This window comes from Vespa velutina, chromosome 19, assembly GCF_912470025.1.
Source record: "Vespa velutina chromosome 19, iVesVel2.1, whole genome shotgun sequence".
Classification (NCBI taxonomy): domain Eukaryota; kingdom Metazoa; phylum Arthropoda; class Insecta; order Hymenoptera; family Vespidae; genus Vespa; species Vespa velutina.
Window position 1 is genome coordinate 2,721,342 of NC_062206.1, and position 11,416 is coordinate 2,732,757.

The 11,416-nt window shown below is 31.4% G+C and overlaps 2 protein-coding genes across 3 annotated transcripts in view; both read right to left on the bottom strand.

Annotated features, from left to right (window-relative positions):
• LOC124955804 (histone H2A.V) overlaps nt 1-4,779 on the bottom strand; it is a 5,421-nt gene extending 642 nt beyond the window's left edge. Inside the window, exons 1-6 of one of the 2 annotated variants that reach the window (XR_007102974.1) lie at nt 4,359-4,779; nt 4,135-4,212; nt 1,872-1,985; nt 1,312-1,441; nt 151-1,236; nt 1-29 (exon numbers count right to left, since the gene is read on the bottom strand). The exon at nt 1-29 is cut by the window's left edge and continues 642 nt beyond it. Coding sequence is in view for 1 of the 2 variants with exons in the window: in XM_047510775.1 (XP_047366731.1) it covers nt 1,175-1,236; nt 1,312-1,441; nt 1,872-1,985; nt 4,135-4,212; nt 4,359-4,361 (387 nt within the window). In the remaining variant the exon portion in view is untranslated. Of the gene's footprint in view, nt 1,237-1,311; nt 1,442-1,871; nt 1,986-4,134; nt 4,213-4,358 lie in introns of both variants that reach the window. The other variant, XM_047510775.1, reaches the window with a different exon arrangement.
• A 424-nt stretch (nt 4,780-5,203) lies between these two features.
• Nucleotides 5,204-11,416, bottom strand: LOC124955802 (SPARC). Its single transcript, XM_047510762.1, has 6 exons — nt 11,262-11,416; nt 7,968-8,053; nt 7,565-7,780; nt 7,260-7,478; nt 6,596-6,946; nt 5,204-6,123 (listed from the first exon to the last, which is right to left on the bottom strand). The coding sequence occupies exons 2-6, from the start codon at nt 8,043-8,045 to the stop codon at nt 6,067-6,069; spliced, it is 921 nt and encodes a 306-aa protein (XP_047366718.1). The 5' UTR covers nt 8,046-8,053; nt 11,262-11,416; the 3' UTR covers nt 5,204-6,066.

An 11,416-nucleotide genomic window follows, 5' to 3' on the forward strand; every position in this document is an offset into this window, starting at 1 on the left:
CCCATATATTTTTTGAGAATTTGCTGCAACTGAAATAATATATATTCACGATGAGATCAATTTTTAAAGTTTCCGATCTTACAATATTTTATATTATACATTATATAATATCATTATCAAGTATGTTAATAAGTAACATTATATACTCACAGATTTCTTATGTTTCTACCGCTTAATAGATTGAAAGACATCAATTAGAAATATTTTTTAATTATCATCACAGTAATTAAAATACATCATCCAAAAAATTTGAAAACAAATTCTAAAGATCGGAATCATTAAAATGATCACATAGTGCAATTAACACAAAATAGACTCTTTGAAATATAAATAGTTTAGAAAAATTAAAATCTTGTTTCGATCGTCTTTGTCTAACTATAATAATCCTCTCTCTTCCTTAATGACAATTGTTATATATATCTCCTGTAATCTCTCATTAATTACTATAGTACCTATAAAGACTTAGGTGTATGTAAGATTTATTATTACACAATATGTGACTTCGATGAAATCTTATTGAGATTGGAAATGACTATTTCTCAGACAATTTCGACACGCACACACTATCGAAAATGAATGATTACCAAACGACGGAGAAATGTTCGTCGATTATTTAAAAAAAGAAAAGAAAGAAAATGAAAAGAAAGAATAAAGTTTAACAAAAACGCGAATATAGTTAAGGGTGGCCGAAAAACAAAATTAGATATAATAATTACGTATGTAAAATAAATGTGTGTGTGAACAATGAAGCGTTTTCAACCTTTCATTTAAAATATACATTATCGGCGAAGCAACAAACGCTATCGTTTCGAGCGAGCGATGCTATAACACATTGCTCTTCGATTAATCGCCACGTTATATGCACACTAGGAATTTTCATCTCCAACAAAATCATCCCCTATTCCTTTTCCCAATCGTCAAATTACGCTTTTAACGTTTGTCTTTCCTTTATCTCTTCGTTATCTATATTAAATTATATCAATATTTGTTTCATTTATATTTATATATAAATATATATATGTATACATATATATATGTAGCCATATACATATATATCATCACTCCAGTCTCTCCATTTAGTTTAATAACGTAGGTACACTTTGTCAACAATCACTGCCACTTTACATCTGTTTTGTCTACTTATCTCTCAAATAGTTCTTCAATCGTCACTAAATTATGCTGGCTTTTGAGAACCTTTCTTGCCGATCAGTGATTTATGGATATGTGGAATAACACCTGCAACAAGAAAACAATAATGATCAACGATCTTATAATAAAGTATATACTCAATATCAGAATACAATAACATACCTCCTCCTGCTATAGTAGCTTTAATGAGACTGTCTAGTTCTTCGTCACCTCGAATAGCAAGTTGCAAATGTCTTGGAGTTATACGTTTAACTTTCAAATCTTTAGACGCATTTCCTGCCAATTCCAAGACCTATACAATAAAGAAATAAATAATTATGAAATATTAAAATAGATAACTTATGCAACACAATAACTATACACTGTGTTTCAAAATCGAGTATCTTGTTTATAAAAATAAATATCAATAATTCATAATATATCATGTATATTCTTTTCTAAATAATGGCGGGAAAAGTCTGCCATAATACCCCACGTGAGCTCATCATTAGCGTCACTTGCGGCCACTTTTCTAACTACGATCACACGTTGGTCTCGTCATGCTACGTATGTATATGTATATATATATATATATATATAGATAGATATAGATACATATATATACTCTTATAAATGTTCACAGGCGCGCGTGCATACACGCACACACACACAAAACACATACCAAAAGCTCTGACCCTCGCCTTCTCAACATCTCTCTTCTCTTTCGCACCAGTCTAACTCACCTCGGCTGTCAGATATTCTAAGATAGCTGCGCTGTATACTGCAGCCGTTGCACCAACCCGACCATGACTGGTAGTCCTGTTTTTCAAATGTCGATGTATTCTACCTACAGGAAACTGAAATCAAAATAAATGAACATACACACTAACTTAGGATAATGATAATAATAATAATAGTTTCCATTCTCGTTAATATATCTATACAATATATAACACCCATGCATTCCCCCGCTTTCTTTCTTCTTCCCCCCTCTCTTTCTAACCTAACAAAATTATCAATGATAAAGAGAGAAAGAGAAAGAAAGAATGATTAAAAAAAGGAATCCATAATCATATTCTCCGATGACAAAAGAGAGAAATATTTTTAGAATGGTATATATATACACATACATATACATATATATATATATATATCGTAACCTATTGTCCGTCGAAATAACATCGACCTTTCTGACACAACGCGTCAGCAGCTTTCCGTTGTTGTTAGAAAAGAATTAAATAGTACAATGAACAGCAAATTTATCCTAATCTTTTTAATACTAGAGACTAAAGTAAATTTTGAAACATTTATGTCGATTTGGCACGCAATAACTTAATGCGTCTCTTCTTGACTTGTATATACATCCAACGACTCATATATATACATATATATATATATATACACACATATACATATAAGAAAGTATATTTAAGAATATTTTTTTGTAAATACGAAAATATTACTGCGAAAATATGGGAGTGGAGCGAGAGAGAGAGATAGAGAGAATCATCACGATATATTTTCTCCCTCTCTCTCTCTCTCTCCTACATTTCGTCTTTCTCGTCGACCAGGGTCCACACACCATACACTACACACATAGACATTCACAAACGGGACGAATATCGAGCGGCACGCGATAGAGATTCGGCTTTCCCGAAGGTTTCCCAGCTTTTCTGACAGATTCGTTTCGTCATTCGATGAAACATTATTAACACGCCCTACATTCTCTTCCCCTTTTAATGTATTATACACATCGATTATACTCCATAAACGATCAACAACTTTATCCCTCTGCTGTCTCTGTAAACTCTTCCAACGTTTTATTTCCTACAAGTATTCACGCACGTACGCACGCACGCAAGCAAACATATACGTACTTTGGAGTATAAGTTACATATACGTTCTCATTTACACACAGACACAGCCAAACACACACGTGCGCGCGCGTAAGCCTTCGCATTTATACAGAATAAATAACGAACTTAAGCACCTTATTCCTTGTCGCCGTAGCCACATATACACACACACATAAGTGTCCATCTTTTTTGGTTAACCTCTAAAACGAAAGAGTGAAAAAATAATTCTATTATAACGTAACGTCGCGTAACACACACCTCATCTTAACTAATGAATATTTCTTTCTATCGATATTTTCTATTTCTCTTTTTCTCTTTCTCTCTTTCTCTCTCTCTCTCTCTCTCTCTATTTTTTTTTGTCATACTTCATGAAATTCTTCTCTTACGAATCACATGACGTCATATATATATACATATGTGTGTGTGTGTATAACCAAAAGTCAAAACATGAAGAAATACGAATGAAATGATTGAACGTCAATGATGCATATTTGTCGATCCTTTAGATATAATTTCACGAGAATAAATAATTCTCTTTGATAGAATAGAGAGGAAAAGAGAATATGTTCTCTCTCAAAGAAGATATTTATATTATGAAGGCATAAATGTTATTCGTTGAACAGTTCGAAATATTGTCGATTCGAAAAAGAGTATAAAATATTCAGAGATGGACGAATGAATTGAAAGGCCCGGCGATCAAAAGGGGGATGATAGGGGAAAGATCGAAAGGGGTTGGAAGGGGGGTGGTTGTAGTGTAAACGGTCCCATCCGACGACTTATTTGAAATGACCACACCAAACATAACTTTTGTTAAGAATTCAATTCGAGAAATAAAATACTTTCTAATTCATCTAACGCTTACATTTATTGTCGAACGAATACGATAAATTATGTAGAATCGAATAAATAGTTAAATGTTAAAAGCGCGACTTCATAAATATAAGAAAACAAACATCCCTTTGTTGGTAGTGATAAAAGATAGAAGATTCGTTTTGCTTCGCGCCAACTACGACCGTTTAGCATGTAAAGACCGTTGAATTTAACAATTGAAAAAACGTAGAAAAATTATATATTAATTTAGACGTTTTAATAACGTATAGAAAAAAGTATGTTTTCGTTAAATCGTAGACTAGTTGAATAATGAACTCACCTGCAAGCCAGCCCTCGCCGAACGAGAGACCGCCTTTGCCTTCGCTTTGCCAGAGTCCTTGCCCGCCTTTCCACCAGCCTGTTCACAGACGAAAATCACGATTAATTTGAGCGATAGAAGAACGAAACCTCGTCAGTAAACGGTCGAAAGTCCGTCGAACACGAGGAGATGTATATCGATTGTGGATGGCTGAAGGATCCGGTAAAAACTCGCGGATTACTCACCATTATGCTAGGAGAGCCTTTGCGGTTCGCTACACGACAGACTTGCGGGGAGCACAGACGACGCCGTCTAAGCACGATCCCGCCAAATACGCTTGGCGCTGCTGCCGCGTCCCGCGGTCTACTCACGTGACCATTTACGACCAATAGCAATGCGATAAAGATGCGATCGTTGCGATCTCAAGCGTTCAAATGTCGTACTACGGATGTAAGAGCCAGAGAAACACGTTAACGAAAGCGAAGACGGCGACGCGTTCGTTTCGATGCTTCTCCTTGAATCTGAACTGTACGTTCCACGTGATTCCTTCCTTTCATTTGCTTTTAGAATACTCAGCGAGCCAACGGATCGCTTTTTATTTATCACGAAGCTTCGAGAACTTTCCAATCTCTATTCTTTCTCTTTCTCTCTCTCTCTCTCTCTCTCTCTCTCTCTCTCTCTCTCTCTCTCTCTCTCTCTCTCTCTCTTGTTTCGTGTTATCTTGTTTCTTTTTCTTCTTTTATTTTTCTTTCTTTTTTTCTTTCTTTTTTATGGCGGTTGGGACGCAACTGGTGGTCCTCACATTTTGTATACACATTTTTCTATAACAAATAATGAAATTTATACTATTCATAACTAAACTAAATACTTTTAATGAATAGTTTATACATTTACAATATTAAAAATATAGATTTTAATGTATTCTTTTATGTGATATGATAAAAGAAGTTTCGAACTTAAACTAAGATTTTTATATTAAAAATTCTTTCTCTTGAAAAATATATAACTAAAGAAAAATATCTTTAGAAAATATTTTTTTAATTGCGTAGAAAAACTACGATAAAAGATAATGATAAAGATAAACATAATAAAAATGTCATGAGAATTTTTATTGACAGGTAAAAAGGCAGTAGCACAAAATATTTCGATATACAAGGATATACATTTATATATATTAAAGTAATCTCTAAAAAATAGAATATTACCAGGATTAAATAACGAAAAGGGAATCAAAAGAAATGATACCATATATGTCACGATTTGGTTCAAATACGAATAAAATTAATTCTAAAGCAATCCGTGGCGCTGTATTAGAAAGGACGTTTCAAATTCGAAGGACCGACGTGTATTTGTATTATCAAACACACACTTTTATATACACATTCATCAAATAAACACGAATTTTAATGGGAAAAATAAAAGTTTGGAAAATTACGAATAAAATACTGTCTTGCAGTTTGCACTCGATGGATGAATGAAAAATTATATAAAATAAGCAGATTAGTTATAGACTTTCGTTGAAAATATTACGATAATGAGTATTGTCAATTTTGTTAAGCACGATAGGAAATCGATTGGCCGCTGCGAGTTTCGATCAATGGAATAACAACGAAGGATTAAACGAGACTGTTCAAAATTGCAAGTAGCACGATGGGTCACGATATCGACGAGTCTGTTACATGGGACATGCGCGTTATCGAATACGCAAAGCCTTGCTTCTAATTTTTCCCGCCATTTTCCTCCCCCTTCATCCCCACTCTTCCCATCGTAATACACTACTACTATTGCTATCACTGCACGTAGCCAATACAAAAGCCTTTTCTCGTTCATTTATCGTTAGCCCTGTCGTTCGATCCGTCCACAAACACAACAGCCATTATCTATCACATATATATATAATATATATATATTATATATATATATATATATATATATATATATATATAGAATTATTTATTGTAGATTGCTGTTGGCTTCGGCTAGTTCGTCACACTTTTCATCGATGTCATCCTACAATTAATAAAATTAATAATGATTAATAAATTATTTAAATCATTATTCATATATATATATGTTATCTATATACACATATATTGTATATAGCATGTATATGTTATATTGTATATAACATTCATTTGTTACTTTTCTTTTAATTTTTCTTTAATCTCTCCAAGTTCTTCGAATAGGAATAATGCAAGAAACTTTCTCTTTTTCTTTTCCAAAGTGTCTCGCAAGGATTTGTTCGGGATTAGGAATACCGAAATGGATTTTATCTTGTAGTAACTTTTAATTGATTAATTTACTACTTGGATTTATCATGTGAAACGAGAAATCGATATATATATATATATATATATATATATATATATATATATATATATATATATATATATGAAAAATTGTTATTCTATATAGAATAAAATTAATTCGTATATTAAGTTTTCTAATTGATTTAGTACTTAGTTTTTTTTTTATCACCTACCTCATCCAATTGCAAACATTTGCCCCACTCAACCAAAGTGATCAAGTGATCATTATTGGCATCGCAAGAATCGAAGAAAGGTGCTATGCAATGTTCTAAGGCCATCAAGGGTGCTTTTATAGGGAAAAGTTCGTGTCTGGAAACTGCCCTATCATGTGGATGACCATCGAGGTCACACCACTTCCAAATGGCTGCATTCGTCCAGCGTAGTGTCATGTTCGTTTCAGCTTCGCGTTGCATTTTTAAGTAGTGCGATGGTAACTCTTGACGATCGGCTAGGTCACGCATTATGTTGAACAACCAGTCGCGCATACGCCTTGGGAAATCTGCCATGTCTTCTTCCTTACACATCTGAGTAGCAACGAGAAATGCATGTGAGTAAGAGAAGATCGATACACCGAATATACCATTCACGACCAAGGAGATTCACACAAGAGATTGAAATTTATTTTGAATTACGTACATATATATATATATATATATATATATATATATATATATGTATATATATATATAAAATCGATTTTATAATTGAATAGAACCGTTCGTTTTATATCTTCAATTAATAAATTTAAGACATACGAAATTATAATTAATATGAGAATTTAATTATATCAAAAATGAATTGACAATAAATATAATACAGAATTTTGTTCATACTCACTGGCATTTGTTTGCATTCGCCATAGTATTCGATATGAACATGCTTATAATCAGGCCCTCTGCACCTGGTATCACCAGTGTCACAGAAACAACGTGTTTGATAGACCTCGCAATCGCTTCCAAAAGTTTCATTGTAATTTGTGCAGACCTTACGACGTGGATCGATTTCCTGATCGCAAATTTCGACGCAAACGCATTCGGCGATACCATCTTCGGTTGACTAGAAATTATTAAAAAATATTAGACATCTCTAATCCTCATGTTCGTTTATCCTGATTGTTAATTAACTACGATTTTTAAACTGACCTTACAAATGCGTCCAGCACCACAATGTTTATTCATACAAGGATCTACTTCGATCAAACGTTGTTTCTTCGATGCAAGCTCATTTCCAACATTTTCGAAAGAAACTTCAGCATCTTTGTTCTCATCTTCCGCTACCTCATCAGCTTCTAACATGTTCATTACTTCATCTTGAAAAGATGACTCGGTCGTTGTCGTCGTTCGATGTTTTCTTCGATGCTAGATATCATTGATAGAGATATTGATATTTATTATATATTTATATATTAGGTACATATTTAAAAATTTGTTCAATAATTAACGATCAAAATAATTGGAAAGATAGAATATAATTTACGAATATTCGAAAGATATTTTCTAATTAAATTGAAATATATAGAAATAGGTCGACTTAAGATTTACCAACCTGTCGTGCAGACACGTCTGTTACAAGAGCCACTAAAAGCAGCCCGAGGAAGAGCAGCTGCAGCCTCGTCGTCCGCATTGCGATCCCTGCGACAAACGATCGATCGATAAATGCGTACTTTAAAGTAAGTGTGTGCGTTTATGAGTTTTATTATTAAATGGCGCGCATACATTTAGTAGATTGAAATTAATCGAATATATTAACTTTTATTAATTAATGATTCAAACGCCATCTTGATATTATCAATTACGAGAGGCATTTGAAAAGTTTGCGATTTTTTTTTTATTTCTTTCTTTGTATAAAGTAAAGTAAAAAAAAAAAAAATCTAATTTAATGTATAAACATTCTAAAAGTAAATCGATTGTAAATAATATAAAAAAAAAAAATATATATATATATATATTTTGCTTTATTTTAATCAAAATTTTGAAAATGACGATATTTGTATAACCACTTAGAAACGTTATTTGAATTTTTGAATTTACCGCCTTTTACCATGACGATCATTTTCGAAAAGATACTTTCAAATAGATAGAATTCAACGATATAAGTTAACGATCATACCATTCTTTCGGTCAATATTATCAACGATAATAAATCTCTTATGGCTTTTGATAGGAGTAACAAAGCGATAACCTAAATACTTGGAAATAATCGTCTTGCGTACGTCTCCAATAAGAAAAAGTTATATATGACTTTAAAAAGACGATTCATGATCGACCTCTTTCGTTCCTTGTTTCGCATACATGTTATTACGACATGCCTTCTTCTCGTTCCATACGTACATACATATATGTACATAGATACATATGTTTTAACTTCTACGAAAGAACGAGGCGAGATCTATTTACGTATCGTCATCTCTCAGTTTATCGCAAGGGAAGAGTTAATGAGAAATCAAGGCCTCGATAAAACATTATTTCCTGTTAATCTAAAGTGAGAGAAAAGAAAAAAAAAAAGATCCATTTGATATTTCAACGAATTTTATTTATACGATTTGTGTGAACAAAATCAAAATTAATTAGACCTTTTTCACGTTTTTTCAATACTTACTCTTTCACAATAATAATATTTTATTTTAGAAATATATTTTGAACTGATAAAAAACAAAAAAAAAGAACTCGGTGAAATTAAACAAAATAAACTTTCATCGCTCTGAACATTTTTCAATGATACGCTTTCGACATTAATTAAATGATAACTTAAAACTTTATTTGCCTTCCTTTGATGTCTTTTTTAGGTAGGACGATACTTCGGTATTTATGATAACTGCACTCGAGAGATTGCGAAATTTTCATTTTCTTAATTAACAACCAAGGGAGAAAGAGACAGAGAAAGAGAAAGAGAGAGAGAGAGAAAGAGAGAGAGAAAAATATTATAACTAAAAGATAATGAATTGTTCAGCAGAACATCTCTTATTTTTTGTTTTTCTTCTCTTTCATAATACAAAGTTTCATTTTCTCGAGAAATATATATATATATATATATATATATATATATACATCTCAAAAAGGAGATTAGGCTATCACTGTGAACATTTGGTTGCGTTAGGTAAAAAGAATCTCGTCAACTCTTTTATCTATTTTCTTTCATCTTATTTCTATTGACCTAATCTCGTTAAATAAAACGCCAACGTACCAAAGAAAAAAAAGTAAAATTATTTGCAACTCGTACGTGCTCCATTTTCGTTTTATTCCGCCTACGTGTAGGTTAATGTTATAATCTTATTCCGTGGGTGGTTTTGAACGATTCGTTTCGTGTAGCTCGTAAATGTTCGTGAGTAAGTATGTACACACCAGAAAAATATTCGCGGAGTAACACCAGAGTTCTGACCGAAGAACCATCGGGAGAAGCCAGTTGACACGCAAACTTCGTATAAATGCGCGCCGGCGTAATAATATCACTGCCAATTGGTGACGAGAGAGGAGAAGGGCGCTACTTTTTTTTCTCGTGAAAGTTGTGTGCATGTGTATTTATATTTATATATATATATATATATATATATATATATATATATATATATATATACACACACATACGAACACATATTTCAAATATTTTTCTTTTTTTTTGTAAGGATCTTTGATACTAAATAATAAGAAAAAAAAAAAAAAAAAAAAAATCTATTCCATCAAATCACCTAACTATAAAATTTCCATTGCATAATAATTCATATGTTGATATTAAATAATAGAATGCGTTTTCTTTCTTTTCTTTCTTTCTTCTTTTTTATTCTTTCTTTCTTTTTTTTTTTTTTTTTCTTTTCTTTTCTTTTTTTTCCTTTTTTTAAGCAATTTCGTAAACAAAAAACATCCATCTTTTTTTCGTAAAATATTTATTGTTACTCATAACAATATTATCGTTATTTATTTATTATCCTAATCAAAAAGAAATTCTCTTTTGTTCTTTAATCCTACAATATGCTCGCATACATAAATGTAATAATAGTACGTAGTTTACGGAATGTTTCAAAGAAATGGGGAAAGAATTGAAAACGTAAAAGACGATTTAAATAGCAACGACATGAGAAACACATAAAATTATTTCAAAGAACAATCGTTAAAAAATAGTATTTCATTAATTTTCCCCAAATTCGAGTATTATTTATATTGGATCAAACGACAAAGATTTTTAAAAAGGATGTCGAATATCCGTTTGCAAGAAGTTATGATTACATTCGCGCCTACGAGAATGAGATAACTTTTAAAAATGGATGATTACTTTATTACCATGAAAATAAAAGAGAAAGATAGATGTATTTAGAGAGAGAGAGAGAGAGAGAGAGAGAGAGAGAGAGAGAGAGAGAGAGAGAGAAACAAAGAACAAAACATTCGTTTTTGTTTTCTTTTTTCTTTTTCTTTTTTCTTTTTTTTTTAAGTATGTATAAACAATTTCGTTTCATCATTTTTAAAATAATAGAAAAATATATAATAAATGCACATGTAGATGCATTTGTAATATATATATATATATATATATATATATATATATATATATATATACATATTAATTAATATTACAATAAAAAGAAAAATTAATTATAATAATTAAAACTTTTATATATATATATATATATGTATATATATACATATATATAAAAATTTTATACATACATACATACACACATATATATTATATATATGTATATATATACATATATATATATAATAATTTTATACATACATACATACATACATATATGTATATATATATATATTTATATATATGTACACTGTCTGTAAAAATTATAAGTAGAAAGAAAAGTGATATTTTTGACCGAATATATGTACGTACCTGAAACGATCAATTTTTTTTTCTCTCTTTCTCCTTCCTTTCAATGATTTATTTTGACGATACGAACGGAGAAGAAACAGCCCTGCAAATCGGTCGCTGGACCGGTACTGACTGCAGCCTGGAAACGGTCGAGAAACCAAACGAAACGAGATGAT